This window comes from Fistularia commersonii, chromosome 20 (genome assembly GCF_037954325.1).
Source record: "Fistularia commersonii isolate RoL2024-O1a breed Wild chromosome 20, RoL_Fcom_v1.0, whole genome shotgun sequence".
Lineage (NCBI taxonomy): Eukaryota > Metazoa > Chordata > Actinopteri > Syngnathiformes > Fistulariidae > Fistularia > Fistularia commersonii.
In genome coordinates, this window is record NC_141303.1 from 15,619,315 (window position 1) to 15,645,968 (window position 26,654).

The 26,654-nt window shown below is 43.4% G+C and overlaps 1 protein-coding gene across 2 annotated transcripts; it reads left to right on the plus strand.

Annotated features, from left to right (window-relative positions):
* Positions 1-1,560: 1,560 nt before the first annotated feature.
* Positions 1,561-5,626, plus strand: arv1 (ARV1 fatty acid homeostasis modulator). 2 transcript variants are annotated; one of them, XM_086166928.1, is made up of 5 exons: positions 1,561-1,692; positions 2,286-2,405; positions 2,772-2,925; positions 3,263-3,487; positions 4,315-5,626. In XM_086166928.1, the coding sequence occupies exons 1-5, from the start codon at positions 1,597-1,599 to the stop codon at positions 4,440-4,442; spliced, it is 723 nt and encodes a 240-aa protein (XP_086023054.1). In that variant the 5' UTR covers positions 1,561-1,596; the 3' UTR covers positions 4,443-5,626. The 2 variants fall into 2 exon arrangements, with proteins under 2 accessions (XP_086023054.1, XP_086023055.1); XM_086166929.1 differs by having other exon boundaries at positions 3,263-3,480; positions 4,315-4,424.
* The last annotated feature ends 21,028 nt before the right edge of the window (positions 5,627-26,654 follow it).

Consider the following 26,654-nt stretch of genomic DNA (forward strand, 5'->3'; position numbering starts at 1 on the left):
CTTCCTGTCCCACATATATGTTTTGAGAGGGTAAATCCCATTCCTCACCTTCTATCGATTGAAACGGTAGAGGGATTCTCCCTTGGTTTCTTGCTGATGCTCCTGCCGAGCGTTTTACGGGGGGTCCAGGTGGATCTTGGTGCTGGGCGTGTCCCATCAGGTTAAGTGGACACTCTCTTGACCAGTGTGTCAGATCTCCACATGAGAAACACCCTCCTGGCTACCATCCTCTTCCATGACCCCTTCCTCGTGGAACACTGAATCTGCCTCTTGCTAGGGGTCCAGGATAACTGCCGCATGCTCTCCGTCTGCCCCCTTTCTGCGGTCTCCTTGGTAAACCAGTCCCTGCCACATTATACACTCTTCTCCCTTTTTCTTCTTTTCTTGTTTATTATTAATCGTTTTGGCTCGGGCCTCAGCCAACTGTAATTTAAGGAGCTGGAGTGACAACTCTTTAGTATTTCCTTGTTCTTTGTTCCTTCTTTCTTCAGTAAGGGAGGACCGAGACTGGGGCTAACAGATTTGCCTCAGACTACGAGACAGAAGACTCGGTCTTTTCAAACGGAGTGGTACACACGAAAAGGCTGGCTGTATGGATGTCCAGTAAGAGAGCGCCTTTTGTGCTTTACCTGCATTCTTTTCTCAACTTCCGACAATGTCTGGAGGCAAATGGGATATTGTGCCCTTAAGAATCTGCAAAGAAGCCTAATCAAACATGAGCAGTCGGCCACTCACATTCAAAGTCAAATCGCGCTTAAAACATTCGGGATATCCAGGATAGATTTGGCTTTGAATGAACAGCAAAGACTCAACATCAGCATCCACAAGGCTAAGATAAAGGAAAACCGAGGGATTTATTCTCCGCACAGAAAAGACTAAAAACATACAGTCGGAACAGGACCGATCAACGACGACTGTCTTCAGTGGCAATGATTTCTATTGTGACAGACAGACTTTTAAAACTGAGGAAAGACAAGGATGATTTCTACAAGCAAGTTACCACTGCTTTTCTCCAGAAGGAGCGGCACATGGACTTCATTTATAAGTAAAGGTAGGCGATAATAAGGTTTTTTTCTAAATGTACTTTTTTCTATGCTACGGTTTCTAAGTGTAACGAATGCTGATATGATATTTTAAACAAAACATGTTAACTGCTGCCAATAAAATGGTGAATAAGCGACTCTGTAAGGTTCATATGTTTGTAAATCTGACTGTGATGACATCAGTGCCTCATCAGCCATGAACCTCATCGCACGTCACTGATTCATTAAATAACCTGAAAGAAGAAGAATAAAAATGATGAAAAAGACCAAGTGGACAATTGATTGTGTAACACAAAGTAAATTAATACAGTAAGATAGCAGCTTTAACGTGTGAAGATGAATAATGCCGCAATAAAAATATAAGAAATTTTCGAGCTCACTTCTAAGTCACTTGGTTTGTATTGTTTGAAACATTAGGTTTCGCAATGCATCCCCGAGAAAGGAATGACCTTACCTCCTCTTTTATTTTGAAATTGCTGACATCGTTGACGGAATGACTTCCTGCTTGGCATGTTAGGTGACATCGGGAAGCTAACGTCCCATCGAGAAGAGGATGGGGAAATTTGCTTTCAGGTGCATTGAATGTAACGAAAAAGCAACGGAGCTGCACCGGGATTATACTAACGGCATTCTGAAGATAACCTTATGTGTGAGTTTAATATTATGACATCATTAATTTTGAAACGACTGCTTTCGCGCTGCTAAATGTTGTAGACGCTAACTACATAGATGCACTGAACACAACGTCGCTACTCAACGGGGCAATGCATGGAAATTATGAAAATAATTTTCGTAAAATATTTTAAAGGGCTGTTGGTTTTAAGTGACATAATAGCCCATAAGTGAATTTAAAATGTCGTTTTTGTATTATTTAATACAGTGGCAGCTCCTTAGAATGATGAACAGTGGATACAGGAAAACACGACTGTGTGGTGGACACGAAGGGGCGTGGTCTCTCACCCCACGGGACCAACGGTCGGGGCGCGTGGTTAAGCCGGGTATATATAGATGATCCCGGATGTTCAAGTTTTAGTTGTACTTTGTTGGTGTTTCAAACTAAAGGATCGAACTCCTCTACTCCTCCGCCATTATTTCATCGTTGAACACCAGTGTTTCTGATAATTCTCCTCAATGGCTGAATCAGTGTCTTACATGCATGTTGTGTTTTAAAGGAAAACATTTATATTTATTCTGCAATTTAGTGATGTTAATGATTAATCACCTTTCTTTCTCTCACTTTAGGATTCTTGCAACAAGCCAGTGGACAAATATATTGAATATGATCCAGTCATCATCCTCATCGATGCCATTTTGTGCAAAACGCAGGCGTTCAGACATATCCTTTTCAACACTTGCTTAGATGTGAGTAGATGCACACATAACTTTTTTTTCCCAGTACATGTGTTATTAGAGGCAAATTGTGGACATTAGCTGCCCGAATAATGACAAAAAAAATCAACCTTTGATACAGAAAATGAAAGAGAAACTAAATCTGCTAACCAATGTCATCCAGGTTCTAAGATTTTTTTTCCTATGTAGTTTTTGATAAATTTAATTTTTTTTCCCCTTTATTAACCCCTCGGGGACTAGATTGGCAGGAGTCTTTTCTCCATGTTTGAGATGATTGGATTTTGCACATAATCTTCCACATATTGTTCATTTGAAGTACATTTGTACATGTTTTTTGACATTCCAGTGGGACTCTACAACTTTTTGGTGCCTCCACAGATCCATTGGAAGCTGTGTGTGTTTTGCCTGCTGTGTGAAGCCTACCTCCACTGGTCTCTGAGCCACGGCTCGGAGACCAGCAGTGACCCAGCCGACATCATCAGGTACACCAAAGAGTGGGAGTTCTACGTCATGTTTGCCCTGGCGGCCTTTGGTGAGACAACCGACCGTAGATCTGTGTAGATATGGTTTATTTCACTGATGCAGTGTAAATGTGTGACCATGGAGACTCCTGTTTTGTAGTAAAAGGAAGATTTAAAGCAAAAAAAATGTTCTTTTTGCGCCTTTTCAAAGGCAAATTATAGTATTGTATATACGTTACACCTTCCAAGCATCGTTGAGTGCCATTTGACCTGATACCTCACATGTAATAAATCAATACACATTCACATACACATTCTCTACAAAACCATGCACTCTTTTTGTCTCTTATTTTATCTTCTGTCAGACGTGGAACAGGAATAACTAAATATCCTTGCCTTGTCTTGCAGAGCTGGCGGCGTTCTGTGGCGGTGTGCTGTGCTTCTTGTGGGTGGCGGTGGGTCGCCTTCAGGGTCGCAACGTCCAAGTTGGCCCACTGTTTCGAGCTCTGCTGCTATCCTGCTATGGAAAGGTCCTCCTCATCCCTTCGGTCATCTGGGAGCACGACTTCTCCCCACTCTGCCTGGGCCTCATCAAGATTTTTGTGCTCACCTCCAACTCTCAGGCTGTAAGAGGTAGGACTTCTATCACACGACTTATGACAGTTTATACCTCCTTCAGCTTCTGATTCCTCCCCAGTCCAATCTATGACTTCTTTTGTCAAGATAGAAGCACCATCAGATTACTGTGTATGGATTAAGAACTTGCCAGGTCTAGTCTCTGTCACCACTGTCTTTGCAAGGAAGAGGCGGGAGAAATCCAACCTCTGAAACAACCTGAAACAACCTCCATAAACGTGGGGGTAATCCCAAATATGAATGGGCGATCAAACCAATTCACACCTGTTATTGTTATTATTATTTTTCAGCCACCAAAGCCAAGATGCCTGAATCCTTATGTCGTGTTCCATACCTCTTAGATTCAAGCTCCTGCTTTGTACAAAGGCGAGACAAAATCCCCTTTCAGACACATCAAGAGCACCTTTCACTTTCAAACAATTCCCCTTTCTTCCTGCTTGTGAGCACCTGTCATCAGAGATCCCAGGCGCTGAAGAGAAATGTCTTACAACATAGAGTCTTGGATTCTTTTATCTCTGAAATCATCCATGGCAGTTTTGCAAACATGAACAAGCATGTTTTATAAAGCAGCGCAGCTTTCACTTGGAGAGCAGGAACTTCCTGTGAGCATTTCAAGATTTTAAGAGAAAAACTTCCTTGGCCTGTGGACAAACCTCCCTCCACTAGATAGAACTGGCATTAGGCAGGGGTGTTCTCATATTGTGCTTCCCAATATCATTGAGCTCCTACAGAAGAGGTCACTTGTAGAACCACAAGGTTATTTGTTAAAACTTGTGCAAGATTTCCTTGATACTTACAACATTTCTGTGTCATCTCCCCTCTAGTGATTCTGAACAGCAGCAGACTTATGGCGCTGGTGGCCATCTGTGCTGGCCTTCTGTCAGAGGCCTGTGTGACTCTGATCTGCAGCAGCTTTCTTTGGAGCCTACAGGACATTGTGACAATCGAATGAACGCCTGTGTGGCCAGACTTTGGACGCAGGGACTTTGCTGTCTCAGGGATGAGTGGACAATGGGGGACCCTTGAAACTAGCCTGTGCTAATTAATATGAGACAGGTTCCAATGAATCCCCTGCACAACGGGCCAGAGTTCAGGATTTTGAAGCAACTTCTTTTAAAGAAGGAACACAAGACAGGCTGAGGACAGCTGACAAAAAAAATGGCCTTCATGGATGCTTTAACAGTTAGTTGGCGTCACTCCGATGGGCACAGGATGTAGTGGAAGTCTTCTAATACACCTTTTACAGATGATTTTGAATCAGGAAATCCCTGTTGCGGACAATTGTACCTCCTTAGAGAAAAGAAAGCTCTGTCCAGGGTCATCATGGTGGACTGAGCTATGACTTTAGCCTCCATTTGTAATTGGTATATGATTTACAAACTAAGTGTTTGACTCCAAATTAGGTATTTATGAATATGTTTTTCTGGATCAATGTGTTAAGATGCCCCAACATGATTTGGTTATAAATTCTTTTCTAATTCTTCTCTAAATCCTTTAAAGTTTTTGAGGCATAATTTCTGTTTTTCTTTCTTTTTGTTTAGCTTTTGCTGATCTGACACATTTTTTGGTAATTTCTTGCTGATTTTTTATGTAAATACTTGCTGATTTAAAAATATGGCATTTTATCATGATCTCTAAATCAGCGAAGTTTATTTGTTGCACAGCAAAACAAATAGGCTCATCCAATCATCAAATAATACATAGTGTGCTGAAAAATTGTTGCAAAACATTTTTTCTAGAGTATTAAATGGGTATTTTATTATTTTCTAAAAGTTGGCTAACACCTTTCTGTTATAAACATTTTTTCATTTCTGAAAATCAGCTCCCCATCCCTTCATGTTTTCCACAACATTCAGGAGGGCAGGGTCGGGCCTTGCTTTGGAAACCCCTCATCTGAATTCCAGTTCATCATGCTCATGACACTGTTTTGGAAAATACACAAACACACACCATGTGTTTGTAATTTGACCAGAAGTGCCTCTGTTTGGGCCCAGCTGACATTCTTTACCTCATTGTTAAACTCCTTCCTTCACCCTTAGAAACACAATTGGGGTGAATTGGAAGAGTGAAATGGATGCAAATGTTACTGGATTTATTATTTATTCCTTGCAAAATAAACAATAGATTGTGAAGCTGCTCATGTTTAACATTCTGGTGGGTAATGTTGTTTGCGGTGACGGCTCTTTTCTTTAGTAATCAGGGTGTTTGCTATATATTTGTGTGTTTGAATCTATTAAATCTGATGCATATTAGAAGACTTAAGCCATAATGGTAGATTGATCTGTTTCTGTCCAGTGAAAAGCGTGCACCAAATGATTTAATCAAGATGCAACACCAGACACTTAGAATAAATCTCATTTTCTTGTGAGTACAGGGAGTTTATCTGGAAAGAAAACTGCTGTTAAAATTGCAGCTGAAAATGACAGAAAAAGCATTGTGCAAGGTTCACTGCAAAGACTGCAGTGAACTTCACAGTTTTATTATCTTGGATGAGGCTGGTGCTGACTGCATCATAGGAGACAAGTTTAGGAGACAAGTCCTTTGCTCGGTAGTCCTATTATTAATTTAATCTTCAAAACCAAAAAATCTCTTCACACCTTCTTCAAATCTACTTTGTAAGTGTACGAAAAATACAAATTCAGTTTCCTGTTCAAAACAGGCCAGCTATGGCCAATACGTTCTGTGTTTCAAGTTCATCATAATACCTTACTTTGCAGGGGTCTGTGGATTCCAGACAGGAAGTGATTTTGCTAGACTTCTGACTGCAACACGGAACATTTGTCTCATCCCTGTGGGATCGAGTGTAACTTCAAAAACACTGTCAACATGATGCACGTGTTTTGTCAAAAGACCCCCAAAATATGGGGAAGTCATCTATTAGATGCAGCTTTGTTTTGATTTTTTTTTTCTTTTAATACTAAGATAGCACATACTTTGGTATCTTATATTAGTCCCCGGCTGTATTTTTCACCTAGATAGTAAGACTCTGGAATGCATTGTTTTGGTTTTGTCTGAACTTTTTCTGCTTAATCATAGCTATAACCTGCAGGTTAATGTCACAGGTTCCATGTTGGAGCCAAATTACTGAATGTTTTACATACTAAATAAATAATTGATGTACTTAGATGAGAATAATATGCTAAACTGCATATTATAAAAGACACGTTTTCAAGAATTGTAACTTGGGCTATGGGCAGCAGTAGGTTTTGTGCAGGAATGTAGTAGCAGGGTAAGTTGAATTTCCTGTCCATTTACATTACATTACATCACATTACAGTCATTTGGCAGACACTTTTATCCAAAGCAACTTACAAAATTTCACGAGTCTTCAGAAATTTCACAACTTCACCAGATTACCTCTCAAGCTCCAATTTGACCGCAATATATTGCATACAAGCTCTCTGGTGACCGGGCTGGACCCAGAGCCCCGGCCCCATATCCCAACAGGTCTGGTGAGCTTCTCTGAGAAAGATAATGCTAATACTTAAGCTAACCTTTAAAAAAATCACACAAACTCTGAATGGTTTGGGGGAAAAATAACTGGTCTGCTGACCATCTCTGCTAATGCAAATGCCAATGCTAACTTTTAAACAAAACATATAAAAGGAAAAAAAAAACAAAATCACAAAAATGCTAATTGGTTTCGATAAAGAAAAAAATAACTGGTATGGTGATCCAACTCCAAGCACAAAAATTTAAAAAAAAATTAAAAAAAAAAAAAGCAAAAATCAAAGTGGTTAGGGTAAGAGAAAAAAAAACTGGTCTGGTGACCTCTGTTAATGTTAATGTGAATGCTATCCTTGAGTGTTTATGGTAAGGCCAAAATTGTTAAAATTGGTCTGGTGATTTTCTTACCCTAACCCTAAGTGGTTAATAGACGAAAAAAAGAAAAAAGAAAAAAAAACTGGTCACACAGACCGTGATGAAGGCGGTAATAAAGTGACAGCTGCCAAAACTAACAGACATTGAACATGAGCCAAATGTCACAATAGAGGAACGTTAGCAGCGCTCAGTAGCGGGCCGCTGCCTCTGGCCTGAATGTCTGCACGTATTTGAGGGAGAGGGCTCTTCTGCGCGCCAGAATCCACAAGGAATTTCAGTCCATACCTTGAGTCTACAATGAACAGTAGCTGGATGTGTCCACCGGCACCCACAGCTGCTACTAAGCACTGGCTTCACAATTTCCCTGTGCTCTGAACAAGCATCGGGGAGTGCAACGTTGCGCCTTGCTGCAAAATCTCTGGTGTAAGTAATAGAGATCTGCTTTTTGCCTTTTTGGTGTGGCCACAACGGCCACCACAGCTGACCATTGTCGTTGTTTGTGGGGGCTCCAAGGCCGTTCTCTGGATGGTGATTAGCTTCCTCCACCAGACCTTGTTAGTTGCTAGTGGCTAGACACTGGGAGTTCACCAAGACTGTGTGCACTGGAGGTGGAAGTTGGCTCAGGAAAACATGCAGAAATGGCCATCATTGGAACCAAACAGCATGCTATCCATTAGGTCCACAGCCAACTTGTTGACCAAACCGGGCAGGGAAAGCTTTGGAGCAGAAGATTTCTGAGCACTGTTTCGCTACCATGCTGCAGGGGGTTGCGTAACAGTTCCATGGCTTGCCATGTAAACTGCTGGTCCAGTGCCACACTAGGTGGAGTCACAAACTTAATCGGAATCTGGCATAATCACATCAATGTCACCAATGTGGTGCTCGGCGAGAAAATGGTGACAGAGCCTGGGAGTCAGGGAAAAGTCCGACTTTAGTCAATGAGCACTAACAATTTAACTGCAAACAGTGATCTTCTGGGTGCAGATATATCCCTGGCTTAAACCACGATCCCCTAGCCCCGACTCTCGTGGGGTGAGAGGCCGTGCCCCTTAGTATCTGCCATATCCCTAGCCCAAAGTAGTTAGAGTAAGGAAAAATATAACTGGTCCGGTGTGTTTTTCTCAGCTAATGATAATGCTAACCTTTAAAAACAATCTCAAAAAAACAAACTTGTAAGGGTAAGGAAAAAACTAACTGGACTGGTGATTGTTTCCAATAACCCAACCCAAAGCCGAACTGTATCACTAACCATACCCCTAGCCTTTAGTGGTTCGAATAGGGAAAAAAAATAACTGATCTGGTGATCTTCTCTGGTAATGCTAATGCTAACCTTTGAAAAAAATCACACAAACTCTAAATGGAAGGGGGAAGGGAAAAAAAATACTGGCCTAGTCATAGTCTCTGCTTATGCTAACCTTTAAGAAACTTAAAAAAAAATCAGAGTGGTATGGGTAATTAAAAAAACTAACCGATATAGTGAACTTTTCTAATAACCCTAGCCCAAAAACTAACCCTAACCCTAACCCTAAGCCTAAGTAGCCCGGGTAAGGAAAAAAACATTTGGTCCGGTGATCTTCTCTCCGATGTTGGTGCTAACCTTTAAATTATGAAAAAACTGGTCCAGATGGTTAGGAGGGCTCAACTTCCTGAGGAGGCTGAGGAGGTTTACCATGTCGCCAAAGATCCTCAGCAACTTCTACAGCTGCATTGTTGAGTGCACCCTGACCAACTACATTTCAGTGTGGTACAGCAGCACCACTGCTCTGGATCGCAGATGCCTGCAGCAAGAGGTGAAGACTGCAGAGAGGATCACTAGAACCTCACAGCCTCCTTTGCAGAGCATAATCTTTGACCTTTGCTCTAATTGTAAGGAAAAAAATAACTGGTCTGGTGATTTTTTATAATAACCCTAACCCTTAGCCCAGGGGTGCTCAATACGTCGATCACGATCTACCAGTTGATTGCAAAGGTAATACTGGTAGATCCAGTGATGTGCGGTGAGGCTCATGGCTGGTGAGGCACTGACATTATCACAGTCAGATTTACAAACATTTGAACCCTACAGAGAAACTTATTCACCATTTTATTGGCAGCAGTCGACGTGTTTTGTTTAAAATATCATATCAGCATTCTTTACATATACAAACTATAGCATATAAAAAAAGCACATGTAATAAAACATTATTTTCTCATACCTTTACTTATAAATTAAGTCCATGCGCTGCTCCTTTTGAAGCATTGATAGCTTCCTTGTACAAGTCTTCTGTTTCTTTCTTCAGTTTTAAAAGTGGAAGTTTTAAAAGTTCCACTGTCTCAGTGGAAATCACTGCCAGTGAGGACATTCGTCCTTGATCGGGGCTGTTCCGACTGTATGTTTTGAGTCTTATCGGTGCCGAGAATGACAGCTCCGCTGATGCTGTCATAGCTGGAACGGTGACCACCGGCTGAAGCAATTTTGTCACCTTAGGAACAGTTTGAATGAGTTCCCTCTGGGACAAAAAGTTGAGAAGCTGCCCAGGAGATTTACATTCTTCCCTCAAAGTTTGTGAGCTATACAGCCTGATGAGATCTGCAATAAATAGCTGGATGGCTGCACTTGACTTGCTAACTGTTAACTGTAGCTTGCTTTTGCTAATTCTGTTATTCTGTAGCCGGTAGTAAGAAGGATCCCTGGGATCAGCGGTGCCCTCTACCATGGGGCCCCGTCACTGTATGCCTCACTTAATGTCTCTTTGCAGTTGTTTTATGATTACGAGAAACACGTTACAGTTGTTGACGAAAAACATTCGACACATCAGCTAAACTATGGAAATTTAGTTCATATATTAAAAGCTTTTTTTTAATAGTGACATCCACAGAGACAGTAATACGGTCTCAGTGCATAGCATGCCAGCACAGCTAGAAGAATCATTGCGCAATCCATAGTGGGCTCAGCTGGTTGCCGTGTCACCGGACGTCTCTTCTTCATATTTGAAAGGTGAATGTGAATTTTTTCTGGCGATTTTGAAAAAAGATAACTAAAAATGGTGAAGCTATGTGGAAAATAACCTTATTGTACAAATCACTGAATAAATATAACCATTTAATTGTTTTTTTTATTTTGCATTTTTTTCTTTCCATGATGTCAGGTGAGGCTCGGCCTCCCCTGCCTCTACTGACTGCACGTCACTGGGTAGATCGCATGACATTAAAAAATAGACGCCAGCCCATGATCCATCCCGTCACTTGATTGATATACAAGGGCAGCCAGTCGGATGACATCTGATTTTTTCCGTCACAGGTCACTGCGAAGCACAGCAAAAACCAACAAGCTAGTCAGCAGGTTACCTCCAATTTTTAGCCCTCGGTTTTTTCTCTTAAACTTAAGAAAGGGTATAAAATGAGTGGGGTAGCTGGACCAAGTAAGAGGACAAAAACTTAGCACTTTCATATGAAATGTGAGGAGGCCTTTTTATTCACAATGACATTTTTGATGTGCATTTGCCTCATCTGCCAGTCTAAACATCCTAATACCAAAGAAGGGTAATGTTGAGAGGAATTTTCAGACCGTTCATGGAAAATACGACACGGACATCCCGCCTAAAAGCGAGCTGAGAAAGAGAAAGGTGAACGAACTAAAATCCTTTTCACACAACATACTTCAAAAGCGAAAACCGCGACTGAAGTATCGTTCCGGTTGAGTCACGTTATCATTAATAAGATTGGCTCTTAGCAGCTACTGTCCAGACGATGCATCCCTGGCTGATTCAGTTCATTACAAGTCATGAGAGTGAACTTGGGTAATGACAAAAAATGTACATCATTATTTTGTTCTTGTGCAATATTGGCTCATGCGGTTATTCAAAGTACATCAACATGCATTGTACATACAAAGAATGTTTTGCATTTTTGTTGTGGGTAGATCATTTTGACTTGGTCATTTTATAACTAGCTCTTCTTCTTTCGGCTTTTCCCTTCAGGGGTTGCCACAACGAATCAACTTTCTCTCTCTGTATCCTCCTCTCTCACACAAACTACATTCATATCCTCTCTCACTACTTCCATAAATCTTCTCTTTGGTCTTCCTCGAGACCTCTTGCCTGGCAGCTCCAATTCCAGCATCCGTCTACCAATATATTCTCTTTCCCTCCTTTGGACATGACCGAACCATCTCAGTCTGGCTTCTCTGACCTTCGCTCCAAAACATCTAACATGTGTTGTACCTCTGATGGACTCATTCCTGATCCTATCCATCCTGGTCACTCCCAAAGAGAACCTCAACATCTTCATCTCTGCAACCTCTAGTTCTGCCTGCTGTCTTTTCATTATTGTAACAGTTTCTCAGCCATGTATCATTGCTGGTCTCACCACTGTCTTGTACAGCTTTCCTTTTATCCTGGCTGATAGTCTTCTATCACATAGTACCCCTGACACTTTTCTCACCCATTCCAACCTGCTTGGACCCGTCTCTTCACCTCTTTTCCACACTCTCTGTTGCTCTGTACTGTTGACCCTAAGTTCCTGAAATCCTCCAGCGTCTTGATCTCCACTCCCTTGATCTCCACTTCACGCACATATATTCTGTCTTGCTGCGACTAACTTTCATTCCTCTCCTTTCCAGAGCATATCTCCACCTCTCTAGATTTTCCTCTACCTGTTTTCTGCTCGCACTACGGATCACAATGTCATCTGCAAACATCATGGTCCATGGAGATTCCTGTCTAACCTCATCTGTCAGCCTGGCCATCACCATTGCGAACAAGAAGGGTCTCAGAGCCCCTTGACAGAGTCCCACCTCCACCTTGAACTTCTCTGTTATCCCTACAGCACACTGTACCACTGTCTCACAACTAGCATACATGTCCTGCACCAGTCTAACATACTTCTCTGCCACTCCAGACTTCCTCCTACAATGCCAGAGCTCCTCTCTTGGCACCCTGCTTTTTCTAGGTCTACAAAAACACAATGCAGCTTCCTATGGCCTTCTCTGTACTTCTCTATTAGCATTCTCAACGCAAATACTGCATCTGTAGTACTCTTTCTGGGCATGAAGCCATACTGCTGTTCACTTCTGCTCTCAGTCTAGTTTCCACTACTCTTCCCCATAACTTCATTGTATGGCTCATCAACTTTATCCCTCTATAGTTGTCGCAATTCTGCACATCCCCTTTATTCTTAAAAATAGGCACCATCACTCTTCGTCTCCATTCTTCAGACATCTTCTCACTCTCTAAGATACTGTTGAATAATCGAGTCCGAAAATCTACCGCTGCCTCGCCGACACACTTCCACACCTCCACTGGTATATCATCAGGACCAACTGCTTTTCCACTCTTCATCCTCTTCAATGTCTTCCTTACTTCACTTTTACTAATTTGTGATACTTTGTGGTCTACAATAGTCACGTCTTCGACCCTTGCCTCTCTTTCATTTTCCACATTCATCAGCTCTTCAAAGTACTCTTTCCATCTTCCCATCACTCTTCTAGCATCAGTCAATACATTTCCCTCTCTATCCTTAATCACCCGGACCTGTTGTACATCCTTTCCATCATTATCTCTCTGTTTTGCCAACCTGTATAGATCATTCTCACCCTCCTTACTATCCAACCGAGCATACAAGTCATCATAAGCCCTTTGTTTTGCCTTTGCTACCTCTATCTTTACCTTTCGCCGCATCTCCCTGAACTCCTGTCTTTTCTCTTCAGTCCTCTCAGTATCCCACTTCTTCTTTGCTAACCACTTTCTCTGTATATACTCCTGCACTTCCTCATTCCACCACCAAGTCTCCTTATCTACTTTCCTTCCAGATGACACACCAAGTACTCTTCTACCTGTCTACCTGATAACACTAGCTGTTGTTGTCCAATCATCTGGAAGCTCTCCCTGACCACCCAGACCCCTTCTCAACTCCTCCCTGAAAACCATGCAACACTCCTCCCTTTTCAGCTTCCACCACTTTGTCCTCTGCTCTGCCTTTATCCTCTTCATCTTCCTTGTCACCAGAGTCATCCTACAAACCACCATCCTATGCTGTCTGGCTACACTCTCACCTACAACTACTTTGCAGTCACTGATCTCTTTCAGGTTACCTCGTCTATACAAGATGTAGTCTACCTGCGTGCTCATACCTCCGCTCTTATAAGTTACCCGATGTTCCTGTTTTTTCTGGAAAAAGGTGTTCACTACAGCCATTTCCATCCTTTTTGCAAAATCTACCAACATCTGTCCCTCCGCATTACTATTCTGGATACCAAATCTGCCCATCACTTCTTCATCCCCTCTATTGCCTTCACCGACATGTCCATTGAAGTCTGCACCAATTACCACTCTCTCACTTCTGGGAATATTATGTATCACTTCATCTAACTCATTCCAGAACTTCTCCTTCTCTTCACATTCACATCCCACCCGCGGGGCATGGCCACTAACAACATTGAGCATCACACCTTTAATTTCCAGTTTCAGACTCATAAGTCTATCTGACATTCTTATCACCTCTAGAACGTTCCTCACAAACTCCTCCTTCAAGATAACTCCTCCTCCATTTCTCTTCTTGTCAGTACCATAATAGTACAACTTATAGCCTGCTCCTAAGCTTTTCGCCCTACTACCTTTCCACCTGGTCTCCTAGACACACAGTATATCCACCTTCCTTCTCTGCATGATGTCGACCAACTCTCTACCTTTTCCTGTCATAGTCCCAAAATTCAAAGTCCCTACTCTCAGTCCCAGACTCTTTCCTTTCCTCCTCTCTCGCTGCTTCCGAATACGCACTCCTCTTCTTCTTGTTCTTCGACCCACAGTAGCCCAATTTCCATTAGTACCCTGTAGGTCATCAGTACCAATGGTGGTCGTTGTTAACCCAGTCCTCGACCGATCCGGTATCAAATGGTTATGGTTGACTCGCATGTTTGGTTTTGGCAAAAGTTTTATGTCGGATGCCCTTTCTGACCCAAACTTCTGCATTAATCCGGGCTTGGGACCGGCTCAGGAAAACACTGCTCCATGCCATCCAAGGCAGGTTGGGGAGACACGGGCCAATGCTGCCCTATAAGAAGCTTGCATGTTGCAAAAGCGTTAGCACCCCTGCCCAGGGCCTGATTCTAGGAGGGTAGGGTAAGGAAAAATATAACTGGTCTGTTGATCTCCTCAGCTAATGCTAATGCTAACCTTTAAAAAAATCTCAAAAAATCAAACTGGTAAGTGTAGGAAAAAACTAACTGGACTGGTGATCTTTTCTAATAACCCTAAGCCTAAACCTAACCATATCACTAACCATAACCCTAATCGTAACCCTAACCTTGGACCCTAACCCTAGCCCTTAGTGGTTAGGGTAAGGAAAAAAAGTAACTGGTCTGGTGATCTTCTCTGGTAATGCCAATATTGATCCAAATGGAAGTTCTAATGCTAATGAGAATGCTAAGTCTAACTTAAAATAATCACTCAAAGTCTCAAGTCTCAAAAAATACAACTGGGCTGGGGATCGTCTCCATCAATGCTAATGCTAATGCTAACTTAAAAAAACAACAACAAAGTGGTTCAGGTATAGAAAAAAATACTTGGTCTGGTGGTCTTGTCTAATAGCCCTTATTCTACCCCAAACCCTAAGTGGTTAGGTCAGGGGTGGGCAAACTACGGCTCGCAGGCCACATCCTGGTCTTTCTAATGTGGCCCAAAGATTGGTACAGAATACATACTTGATGTGAATGATTGAATGATTGGATCAATGAATGTGGGAGCCCAAACAGGAGATTATTTCATTTTTGGAGCTACTTGAGAATTTTACTGAGCTGAATGACACAGATTGGCTTTGTGATCAAGCCTTACTGTGGACGAATTGACACACATGAATGAGCTAGATGAGATTAGCTAGAAGCTACGGGGAAAAAATGGTTTGTGCATGAAATGCAAGCAAACATCAGAGCCTTAAAAACCAAGCTGGTTTTATTTGCAAAGCAAAGGCACACGAGTCTGATATGTACTGTTAACAAACGCGTTTTTTTTTTTAATATGTATCATATCTTGTGCTGACCCAGCCCATCTGTCAAATTTTAAAAGTCAATGCCGCTCCTGAGCCAAAAAGTTTGCCTACCCTTGGGTTAGGGTAAGGAAAATAATAATCAATTGCAAAATATTAAAGTGGTCCATTTGCCCGCGGCCATCAGACTAACAGCAGTCTGGACAGCACACAACTCTGACCAGCCGAGGGTGCATCTGTGCTACCACAATCTCACCATCTCATCCATTCATCCATTTATTATCCTATTTATTATCCTATTATCCTATTATCCTACACACAAAAAGGCTGGCTGTGTGGATGTCCAGTAAGAGATGTCCCGCCTTTTCTGCTTTTCCTGCATTCTTTTCTCAACTTCTGACAATCAAACATGAGCAGTCAGCCACTCACATTCAAAGTCAAATCCCGCTTAAAACATTCAGGATGTCCAGGATAGATTTGGCTTTGAATGAACAGCAAAGACTCAACATCAGCATCCACAATGCTAAGGCAAAGGAAAACTGCTCAGCGCCACATGGACTTCATTTATAAGTAAAGGTAAGAGATAATAACGTTTTTTTTTTTTATGTGCTTTTTTCTATGCTACAGTTTGTATATGTAAAGAATGCTGATATGATATTTTAAACAAACACGTTAGCTGCTGTCAATAAAATGGTGAATAAGCTACTACGTCGGGTTCATATGTTTGTAAATCTGACTGATGTCGTCAGTGCCTCACCAGCCATGAACCTCACCGCACGTCACTGGTTCTCTGATAGCCCTAACCCTCACTCTAATCCTTACTCTAAGTGATTAGGGTAAGGCAAAAAATAACTGTTGTGTCGATATTCTCTGCTAAGCACGAGCAAAGCACCCGTGTTGTGGGGCTGTGAATTTATACTACTCTGTATGGTTGCGAGAAGCCAAAAGAGGTTCCAGTCCCTCAAACTGACTCAATTCGGCCTCTAATTACCCTGCAACCAATTAACAAGTGGAATGAGTAGGGCCCCAGTGTCTATTATGATCTCGATGGCAATCTAGAGTGTAGTTTGTATTAGTGAGGTTGATGTATCCTACCTTGTGTACCTCCCTCTCATACAACTCTACAGTGGTAAGTGAGGTGCCCCCACCCAAGAGTTGATACCTCAAGATGAACTCTTGGATAAGTTCATAACACACCCAAGATGTAGCTCACTTTGTAAAACAATATATTGATTATTTATTTAGTCCCCTTTTGCAAAAGTAAATTGAAGCAACAAAAAGAAAGTGTGTTTACAATATCTAGTATCTCTCACTACAACTTCAACATTTCAACCCAGAGTTGGGGCAAAGGGGGCTAAACAGAAATTGACAATCTCTTCAATAGAGGACAAGCAAAATAATGTCACTCTCCTTCAATAGAAAATGCAATAATATAACTGTCAGTGACTCTTTAAATAAATCGAAAGTATCTCCGTCCTTTCAAAACAAAATGAAACACATGGTACTGGCACTCCTTGCATAGCACCTCCATCAGCACCTGACGATAAAGAAGTGTCACTGGTTGGCAGGGATAGGCGCCATCCTCGGGAGGATTACCAGCGGATGACTCGTGTATGACTCTGCACCGTCACAGTCCTACCCTTGACCAACCTACCCTCACGTACACAGCTCCCCTCTGCAAGGAATCTGAACTCTCCTTCGACCAGGTTAATCCCTTGCCCAATAAGGCTCTGTCTCTGCACACCCACAGCTCGTTGTATGACACGGAACAGGGTTAACTCATGGATCTAACATTAACACGACGTTGTGGCGACGGCCCCTCTTGCTCAAAACGAGCCAGTTCTACCTCAAAGCTCAACAAACAATCCATGTTTGACTCTCAAAGGGACAACGGTCCTCCTCTCTAACATGATCTCCACCGTGATTTCTGCTGCTTGTACGGAAAACCGGAAAATTTCTATTGATTTTTCCTCCTTTTCCAACCTCTACTCCATTTTTTTCTTTTTGGTTCTTTTCTCTCCCTCCTCTCTTTGGGGTGGAGCTCCCCTCTGCACCGCACTTCGACGGTACCACAACAGGGCTCCATCCAGTGTTTGTTGTGCGGAAAATCCCCCAGCATGAAAAAAATGCACTTGAATCACAGCCCATTTCTCTCTGGATCACACTTATGCTAATTCTAATTAAAACATAGGCGGAGGATGAGAGGGGAGGCCACCTACTCTGGGGGGGGATCAAGCGGCCTCACCCATTGGAATACAACAGGGCACACACGTGTTTCAAAAAATAAACGTCGCTTTAACAGCTACTCTTGAGTGCAGAAGAGGTGGCTGTATATAGATGCAAAGACAATTTTTCCCTCCGATCCAGATTGTGGTTCAAAGCTTGACGCCCTGACCTGACTACCGGACCTGCAGACTGCACTCGAAGATCTCCGAGAGCCAACTGCATCTCAAGATCGCCAGCCGTCTCTCTTCCCTGTTGGTGTGCCCAGAGGGCATCTCACTCCTGTTGACCACAAATCCATTGTTGGTTCGAGGCAATTGTCATCAGGACAGACCCATCGCTCCCTGGAACATCACATCCATGATCAGCTCATTCCAAGAAGCTAGTATTAGCATCGGGGCAAGCTTGAGTTATTGATCAGTTTTGTGTTAGCGTTGTAACTACTGTTTTCCTGTCGCGCCTTGGGTAATCACTGTATTCCCATGTCATTGCGATTGTTACCTTGTTAACTTGCTGCTCTAACTCGCTCTACTTTCCTTTCTTTTCTTATCTCAAACGCATCTCCACAGAATTTTTACACAGAACATTATTTATTGGCATTCCACTCATTCCTTTGTGCCAGGGGCGTCAAACTCAATTGCACAGGGGGCAAAAATTCAAAACACACTTTAGGTCGCAGGCCGAACAAGATAAACATTTATTGAAAACACAAAACCAAATGTTTTTGGAATATAAATATGATTAAAAACAGACAGAAATATTATTCTGGAATAAACTTAAACTTAGATAACTTGTATTTAATACTTTGTTCTCCATAAAAATATATCTTATTAAATTGTACAAATCAGAAATATGAACAACTAAACATCACAATAGCATTCAAATTCCTTTACTTTTATGTCAATTTATTGACAAAATAAACTTTTAAATATTCCAGAATATTTTGCCCTCGAAAATTTCTCATGTCAACATTATAAAAGTTAGAAATATGAACACCTTGACATACGTTTTCAAATATGTCTCTTCCGGTCACTGTCCCGTGCACCGATTTAATGTCCAATTTCCTCTGTAAAGCGCAAATTGGAGTCCACTCCACGGATGAAGATGGCTAATTGTGCAATATCAGTCATGTCAGTACTTTCATCCACAGCAAGAGAGTAGGCAATAAAGTCTTTGCTTCTTTCACTCAACTGTGTTCTTAAATCAGTGGCCATCTTGCACATTCGATCAGCAACCGTATTTCTACTCAGGCTTATATTTGCAAGCGTCTCCTTTTTGTCTGAACATAAGACCTCGAACTTTGATCATTCCGCTCTTCAGAAATTCTCCCTCGGTAAATGGCCGCGCTGATTTAGCTATCTCCCCTCCTACAATAAAACTTGCTTTCACAGCAGCTTCACTTTATTATCTTTCATGGGTAAAAAATTGCATTTGCATTTGCTGAAATGTCAGATTCTTCTTTAACTCTTCTGCTTTCTGTATCTTCTGCTCTGCATCCAGGTCTTTCAGATTATCCTTATGTTTTGTCTCATAGTGCCATCTCAGATTAAATTCTTTGATTACAGCCACATGAGTTCCACAAATGAGACTCACGGGTATACCAGCAATGTCAGTAAACGTATACTCAGCCTCCCATCGTTTTTTAAAGGCTCTGTTTTCAGAATCAACTTTTCTCTTCGGCATCGTGAGTGGCTATCTTCGCAATAACTTACAGCAACAGAAGCTAGACTAGATTGACGCGGAAAAAGAGTGGCAAGGCAGCTGAAGTGTTGCATCATGGGATCTGTAGTATTATGTAGTATTGTGTTATCAGCGCTTCATATCGACGGGCCATTAATATCAATATTGTAAAATGATCTCGTGGGCCAAATATAATTATTCTGTGGGCCAAATTTTGACACCCATGCTTTGTGCCCTCCAGTCCCGGTCATGTGGTAGCACGAGGTGGTAGCCTTCGGACTACAACCACCGCCATTTTGGTAGTTCTGCATCCACACCACCATTTTGTAATTTTCTGAGGCTGCTGCCATTTTTGTAGTCCTTCAACACACACACACACACACACACACACACACACACACACACACACACACACACACACACACACACACACACACACACCAGCATCTTGGATTGTCAAATAAAACTTTTTATTTTATTTCATTTTATTTCAAAAGGGGAGTTTTCTTGGTATTTTTTGTGTGACTATTGTGACAAGTCTGTGAGACAGGGTCAGTGCTACGTACGCCTTATTAATCAAAAATATCATTATTGTTAAATATTGACATTTTAGATAAATACCTGTTTCTTGAGACTGTGTTCTGCACATTAGTTATTATTTTCCAGCTATGCTGGTGGTGCCCTGAACGAAGGTTGGTATCATTATTGAGTTAATGATATTCCAAGAACTTTGATTGACTTTGATTATCTAATAATCATCACTGATAATTATTAGTTATTATTAATAACTAATTCTAGCTCTACTCACTGCACCACAATTGGTGCCTGTGATGAAGCTAGAGTAGAACAGTGGACAACAAATGGTGCCCCAAGTGAGGACCTGAATAAAACAATTGGTCAAAATATCCTCGCTTCATACCACAAATTAATTACTAAGCGATTAATAAATCGTTGGCTTCCACCATCTTAATAACACAGAAAAGAAAAGAAAAGATTTAGCTACCAATAACCACGCTGGTTGGCCATCAATCACCATTAGTGACCAGGTAGGCCAAATATTCCAGGTGTACCAGCAACATTCCAGTCTGCATGCCTCGGAGCAGAACATCCACAACGCCTGCAGGGTCAGCTCCATGAGCATCAGGCACAGATTGCCAGGCTACAGCGGGAGAACACCAGCCTGGAAAAGGAAGCTCGGAAGATCCAGGTTGAGCATCGCCTGAGTGTAGAAGCGCATCCAGTCCTCAACAGAGAGGGGATGTGCCAAGATCTCAGATCTGGCCAGGTAAGTGGCACCACTGAATTAGAGGAGGAGGAAGACAGACCCGCCAAAGGTGATATGCCTGAGTTGGAGAGGACACCGGAACCTCACACCTTGTTGTCAGACAAGACAACAACTGCCCACCGGATGAGAATCCTGACGTCTGGGGATGACGGAGCCCCATGCAGTAGGGCTGTGCCCCCCACAGTCCTCGGTCACACCCCCTTCAATGCAAGGGGGGGGGTACCCCTTTGGGTGTGGGGATTCAGGGCTTCCCTTAGCCCATGAGCTATATGCAACGTGAGACTCACACCCAAAAGAGGGGTGCTACCCCCATGCCCAAAGGAGTGTGGAGGACTCAGGCCCACCTGAAGGGGAGTGGAGGACTCAGGGCACTATTCCCAAATCCAAAGGGGCATGGAGGACTCAGGTATTCCCTTAACCCGTGAGTCATATGCAACAAGAGGTTCACACCCACGAGCCGCTCATGCTCCTCCTCGAAAGACGAAGTCATGCACATCGCTATGGCAACCCCAGCAACTCTGTGTCCGATCCAGACTCTCATTCATTCCATGTACATCTGTACTTTCAACACCGAACCACTTTTGATTGGTCAGGACCCTTTGGATTGGCTAGCGCCACTCATTGACTGCCACCAAGGTCGCATATAGGTTCAAGTTGCCATCCCGAAACCACTTGGGTCAGAGGAAGGCCCACCAGACCCAAGGGCCGAGGTAGCTGTCATTTGAGAATCCAGAGGACCCCTGCCGATGCTGACCTGCAGCAACCACAGAGGAATCACCCTCCTCTCCATCCCCGGAAAACTATTCACCCGCATCCTACTAACCCGTGCTCTACCTGCAACCCGAAGCAGACGCCGCCAACAGCAAGCCAGTTTCATGACCAATCAGTCCACCACAGATCACATCTCTGCCCTCCAGCTCAAAATTGAAAAGGCCCGGGAGTTCAGGAAGGACCGGCACATCTACATCGCCTTCATCGACCTAAAAGCGGCCTTCAACACGGTGGACCACGGCTCTCTCTGGAATATCCTGACATTCCTCAAAGTCCCAGCCAAAATAACCACACTCTTTAGGCAGCTCTACTAAGGGGATGAAAGCTGTGTGCGTATGAATGGCCGGGACTCTGAGTGATTCCCCATCAACAGCGGGGTGAGGCAGGGCTGTGTCGCTGCGCCAGAACTTTTTAATTGTGTCATTGACCATCTGATGACAAAAGTCTCTGAGCGGATCCCTGGGGTCCCCATAGGCAGCTACACCCTCAGGGATCTCGAGTACGCGGATGACACCACGCTGTTCAGTGAGACCGCTGACCAGCTTCGTGAAGCCCTCCATGTTTTTGATGAGGAGTCCAGGTAACTCGGCCTGAAGATAAGCTGGCCAAAAACCGAGCTTATGCACATAGGAGAGGGACCTGATCCACCACCACTCCTCTTCAACGGCACCCTTGTCCACTTTGTCGCTACCTTCAAGTACCTCGGCTCGATCCTGTCAAACACCGGAGACCTCAAAGTTGAGATTGACCGGCGCCGTGCCCTTGCGGCGTCAGTCATGCAGTCCCTGTGGAGACCATTGTGGCGCCACCGGCACATATCCCGGATGACAAAGCTCCGGGTCTACAATGCCTCAGTCATCTCTGTCCTACTCTATGGCTCCGAAACCTGGCCGCTGAACAACACGCTAGCAGCCAGGCTTGATGGATTTGACTCCAGGGCCCTCAGGACATTAGAAGGCATCAGCTGGACCCAGCATGTCACTAACAAGACCCTAAGAGATTGAACTCAGCAGCCCTCAGCATCTCGCCTCGCAGCAAAGCGGCGAGTTCGATGGTATGGCCACATCATCCGCTTGCCTGCCGAACATCCCACAAGCACCATCTTGGCCTTTAATCCCCAGCTAGCCGGATGGAGAAGACCCAGAGGTGCCCGCACCCACTGGCTTGATGTTGTGGCCCAGGACCTCAGGGCCTGCGGTGTGAGCCTGTCACAGGCATGGCAACCTGCCAATGATAGACCCAGATGGAGAAACCTGGTAGCCATGGTTGGCTCTACGCATCCCGTTGTGCAAGAGGACTAACTAACTAACTGCCGATGCTCATGCCTCTTACAGAGCCGGTCTCTGATTCTGAATTCTGCTGGCGAGTACTCTGCGACTACCAGCTGGCCACCGTGACACTTAGCACAGCCATGAGTCTTTCATTTAAGAACACAGATGCCAAGCTGTTGTGAGAGGGCAAAAGCTAGACATCCCCCTCTCTTTTTTTTGATATTTGATTTATTTTATTCCCTGACTTAGCAACTTGCTCCTTCCCACGTACTCACTGTTCGTAAGTATGTAGTACCACATTCCACCACAGGATGGCATTTAGTTTGCCGAGACGCGGTCACTGCATTAGTTCAGTGCTGTGTCGGCGGCAAAGAGGTTGGACGCCAGTAATGTGGCTAATGTCTGTGTTACAGGTAAAGATTTATAACGACATGTAAAGAGGTACAAACGAGCGAAAGAGTCTCGCTGAAGTGAGTGAATGGCCGTTTAACTTGTATGGTTGAGGTCGACAGTAGCTTGTGTAGTCCTAATAGCATGCGATCGCTAGCCACAAGCTAACTGTAGCCTCGTGGCAGGACCACTGTGGATTGGAGCTGAGTGTCGGTTTGGAATGTGTGTAAATGTACGTGTACAGAGGAGAAATGGGAGCAATTGCAATACTGGTTTTGTAAATAAGAATAACTGTGATTAGTTTGCCGAGACGCGGTCACAGCATAAGTTCAGTGCTGTGTCGGCGGCAAAGAGGTTGGACGCCAGTAATGTGCCTAATGTCTGTGTTACAGTCGACAATAAAATCTGCAAAACCTACACACTGAATCATCATCATTCACGTGTGCAACACTGTACTGCCCCCAAGTAGTCGGGGTGTCCACCTTAATGATATCCCTGTCCCCCACACCTTCCTAGTGTTTGAGAAGTCCACCATCAGTCAGGACCTGTACCTGCTCTCGCCACAGACCCCTGTTAAAGCAATAGGAGTATGCGTGCTCTCTGTTCACATTGGGAGGAGGGAAGTAATACATTATGTGCATGTGGTTCCCAATCTCCCGACCCAATTTCCCACGAGGACAGATTTTCTTGTTAGACTTGGTGCCCAGCTAGACACATGTACCCAAGTCCTGGTCCTAACTTTGAGTCTGAAATCGATCAACAGCTAGCTAAGGCAGATTCTCTGATGATTGATGAACAGAGGGATGATCTTAAGGAATTGTTTCACTGGTTACAGTGCATCTTCTCAAAAGAGTCCCATGACTATGGAGTCAATGATCTCCATAAAGTCCGCATGCCTACCGATCCAAACGTACCCCAAACATTTGTGTGACAGAGGACAATTCCGCAAGCAGTGTATGAGTCATCCAAGAGATCCTTGACTCACTGTTGCAGAAATGCATCATTAGCGAATGCAACCCATATAGCAACCAATTACCTATCTGGCTGGTGCTAAAACTGACTGGCGAGTGGCGACTCACCATCAACTACCGCCCATTGAAAAAGCAAGTTTCCCTCTCCAGCTGGCACATGATCCACTTAGATCAGGAATTGGCCAAAACGAAAGGAGCCTGTTTCTTCTTGACAATGGATGTAGCTGAAGGTTTTGGGACTGTGTGAGTCGACTTGAGTGACCAGTACAAGTTGGACTTCTCCTTTGGCAACCGCCAGTACACCTGGAGCGGTTGCCTGTTTGGATATTCAAACTCCCCTGCTGAGTTCCGGCCCGCGGGCTGTATGTTTGACACCCCTGCTCTAACCCAAACCCTAACCCTGAGTGGTTTGGGTAGAAAAAAATAGCTGGTCTGGTTATCTTGTCTACTAATGCTAATGCTAAAGCTTATGCTAATACCTATGCTAATACAAATCTTTTTAACCCTCATATTATGTTAAGGGTCAAATGGGTGAAATGGGTCAAATTGACCCTTAACATAATAAGAGGATTAAAAAAATCAAACAAAACCCAGGTGTTAGGGTTAAGGAAAATATAACTAATCTAGTGATCTTACCTTAAGCAATGAGAAAAAAATCAATTGCAAAAAATCAAAGTGGTTAGTGTATGGAAAAACATAGTTTGTCTGTTGGTCTTCCTAAGAACCATAACCATTACCATAACCTTATGTGGTTTTGGGTAAGGAAGAAAAATAACTGACCTGGTTGTCTTGTCTGCTAATATTAATGCTAATGCTAATGCCAATGCTAACGCAAATCTTTAAAAAAAACGTGCAAACCCCAAGTGTTTAGGTCAAGGAAAAAAATCACTGTTTTAGTGGTCTGACCCCAAGCAACAAGAAAAAAAAGGCAAAAAAATCAAAGTAGTTAGGGTTAAGTAAAACAAAGCTGGTCTGGTGGTCGTCCTAATAACCATAACCTAACCATAACCCTAGATCTAACCCTAACACTAACCCTAATCCAAATCCTCCACAAAACCCTAACACTAAAACTAACACTAACCTTAAGTGGTTGGGTAAGGACAGAAATAACTGGTGCGGTGATCTTCTCTGCTCATGGTAATGCTAATGCTAATGCTTATGCCAACCTTTAAAAAATAAAGCACAAACACCAAGTTTTAGGCTAAGGAAAAAATAACTGGTCTGGTGATCTTCTCTGCTGATGCTAATGCTAATTCTAATGCAAACCCTTAAAAAAAATGCACAAAATCGATTTACTTAGGGTTGGGAAAAAAGTAAGTGGTCTTGTGATCTCTAATTATCCTAACTTGAAGTGGATAGGGTAAGGGCAAAAATCACCAATTTGTCCGTTTTTGCGGCCTCTGCCACGGGACCGGAGTTTGTTGTCCCGGTGTGTTCAGATGTGATCCAAGAAAAACATCAGAGCTGTCAGGAACTGTTTAAGCAATGAGTGGTTTATTAGAGGTCAAGAAATACACTTACGAGAATTCCCGGGCCGAAATGAATGTCACCCCGAGGGGATCGTTCGCCCTCTCTTGACGTCCACTGAGGCGTGGGCATTAGTCGTAGAATTTGGTGCAGAGCGCATAATGCAAATTGTTACCTCTGCATGTGGGTCATTGCCATGGGCCCAGGGCCACATATAAAAATGAGTACAATTATCGGAAATTTGGCCACGCTTGCCTGTCCCCCACGCACCATCCGTATTGTTTACATATATTTTTAAATGAGTCCGGGAGGCGGTAGGGGTCATCTAAGGCCCAAAAATAGGTGCAGTATGGTTTCCATTTTTTACCTGAAAATGCACAAGTGTCTCCCCATGTTATTCCTCGAGCTGCTGTGGCATACCATTGGTATCCAGCATAAGCCGACCCTTTATGGCCATTAGATAATTTTAGTGTAACCAATGGGATGCTGATTGCGAAGGAAGTCAGGTTTGCTACACATACCGCAAATCCTCGTGTTTGTGTTGTCAATTCTCCACACGGTAATTCCTCTACTTGTTTAATTTTTCGTTTGGGTCTCACCAGTACTTTTTCTGTTAAGAGGGTCGGGACGGAGGTCTGGATGTCGTGGGGGTGGTCTGACACATTCATGGTGGTTTGCTGTAGTTCTAGCCACAGTGTGGAGACTGCTATTAATATGGTTGTAACTACAAGGAAACATAGCGTTCCTTGGACTCCACATATACCTAGCTGTTTGAAGGGGTGCCAGGGCATAAACCTTCTTTCCATCTTTCTTTCTTTCATCAAGCTTATAGCGGAAGATGTAAGTAAAATGTAATAGGAGTTACACTAGGTTTTACATAAATGTTAATACAACTTATGCTTTTGTGAGGCACTCCTCACAGGTGCTCCAAAGCGTCGGTCTTGCACCGTGCGCTCTCAGTTGAAGAACTGTTCTCTTTGTTCTTGATGATCTTTCTATATGTTCGATCCTCTGGTGGAAATCCTCTTTGTGTGATGCATCAGGATTGTGTTATGCGGTGAGTGCAGAGGTACACACGTCTCACCGACTTCTCTAACAGTGTATTTCTTCAGACGGCCGGAGGTGGGTCCCCAACCGCCCCTTTTGGCTCTTCTTCTTCGTCTTCGCTCTCACTGGAGATCCAGTCGTCTCCTGGTATCACGATGTCTCGAGGAGGGGGGACTGCCTTGGCGCAGTAGTTGAGGTGGAACCACGTCTTATGGCCCTCTACTTGCAGGCTGTGCGATGTTTGACGCTGCACTCTGAGGGGGCCAAACCACCTGGAC

What these genes read in the sequence shown, in the direction of transcription:
- arv1 (XM_086166928.1), top strand. Translation starts at nt 1,597, where the DNA reads ATGGGGAAATTTGCTTTCAGGTGCATTGAATGTAACGAAAAAGCAACG. An exon ending in TTTTCAACACTTGCTTAGAT is followed by an intron (nt 2,406 to 2,771) that starts GTGAGTAGATGC and finishes GTGCCTCCACAG; the next exon opens with ATCCATTGGAAGCTGTGTGT. An exon ending in GTTTGCCCTGGCGGCCTTTG is followed by an intron (nt 2,926 to 3,262) that starts GTGAGACAACCG and finishes CTTGTCTTGCAG; the next exon opens with AGCTGGCGGCGTTCTGTGGC.